The sequence below is a fragment of the Octopus bimaculoides genome, chromosome 23 (genome assembly GCF_001194135.2).
Source record: "Octopus bimaculoides isolate UCB-OBI-ISO-001 chromosome 23, ASM119413v2, whole genome shotgun sequence".
Lineage (NCBI taxonomy): Eukaryota > Metazoa > Mollusca > Cephalopoda > Octopoda > Octopodidae > Octopus > Octopus bimaculoides.
This window is the reverse complement of record NC_069003.1, coordinates 8,041,626-8,042,883: the sequence shown is the minus strand read 5'-3', so window position 1 is coordinate 8,042,883 and position 1,258 is coordinate 8,041,626. Positions and strand designations below refer to the sequence as shown.

The 1,258-nt window shown below is 43.0% G+C and overlaps 1 protein-coding gene across 1 annotated transcript in view; it reads left to right on the top strand.

The window, feature by feature from the left end:
• Positions 1 to 1,126, top strand: part of LOC106880148 (retinol dehydrogenase 10-B) — a 1,991-nt gene extending 865 nt beyond the window's left edge. The window contains exon 3 of the mRNA XM_052976144.1: positions 878 to 1,126. Coding sequence (XP_052832104.1) covers positions 878 to 1,126 — 249 coding nt within the window. The remainder of the gene's footprint in view (positions 1 to 877) is intronic.
• Positions 1,127 to 1,258: the final 132 nt, after the last annotated feature.

Below are 1,258 nucleotides of genomic sequence, written 5' to 3'. Positions count from 1 at the left end.
GCTGGTGTGTTTACGTCCCCGTAACTTAGCGGTTCTGCAAAAGAGACCGATAGAATAAGTACTAGGCTTACAAAGAATAAGTCCTGGGGTCGATTTGCTCGACTAAAGGCGATGCTCCAGCATGGCCGCAGTCAAATGACAAACAAGTAAAAGAGTAACAAGTAACCCCTAAAATTTAATTAGTGAATTCTATGCGTCCCTGTAGTCGCAGGCGTGGCTGTCTGATAAGAAACTTGCTTCCCAACCACACAGTTCCGGGTTCAGTCCCACTGCGTAGCAACTTGAGCGTCTTCTACTGTAGCCCCGGGCCAGCCTTCAGTGGATTTGATACTCTGACATACAGCTTGCGGTCAAAATAGTTACCAGTCATTTTGCCATGCTTATCACTGGAACCCACTATGGAAACAGGGGGAGTGGCAACAGTTTTATAAAGGCTTTTGTCACTGAGATCCAACGATGTACGTTGGGCCGTCAGAGTAGAACAAAATCGTGATTAGATGTACAACCTACTCTTAAGTTTGTTTACAATCCCTCACCGTCTTCTCGCATCTACATATCAACATCATCGTCGTCGAGGTTGTCATCATGTTCCCTTTTCCATGCTGGCATAGGTTGTACGGTTTGACAAGAACAGACGAGCCAGATGGCTTTACCAGGTTCTGTGTCTGCTTTGGCATGGTTTCCAGAGCGGGATATTCTTCCTAGCGTTCGCCAACCACTTAACATTAACAGCGTGTACTGGGTGCGTTTTACGTGGCACCAGCACCGGTGAGGTCGCAGATCACCAAGTACCCGCAAGAGTATTCTTATTATTTTTCATGTTCTTCATCATCGTTTGTATTTATTCCTTCTTTTTTTTTTGTTCTTTGTTCGCCAGACCATCAAAGCCTTTCTTCCCAAGATGATTGAACGGAACTCTGGTCATATAGTCACAATTTCATCGACAGCTGGTGTAATAGGTGTGAACAAACTAACAGGATACTGTGCCAGTAAATTTGCTTGTGTTGGGCTCGATGAAGCCTTGAGGTCAGAACTCAGCTCTCTGAAAAAAGATGGAGTTCATATGACATTGGCTTGTCCTTACTACACGAATACTGGCATGTTCCTTGGTGCAAAGACGAGGTAAGTTCCATGTTTCTTATACTTATTTGTCGTACAATTCCTGATAAGCAAGTAGTATCTTTATGTTTTTATCCGAGTTTACATGTGTATTTGGTCAGAATAGTACAGAAGTAACTATATATATATATATATATAT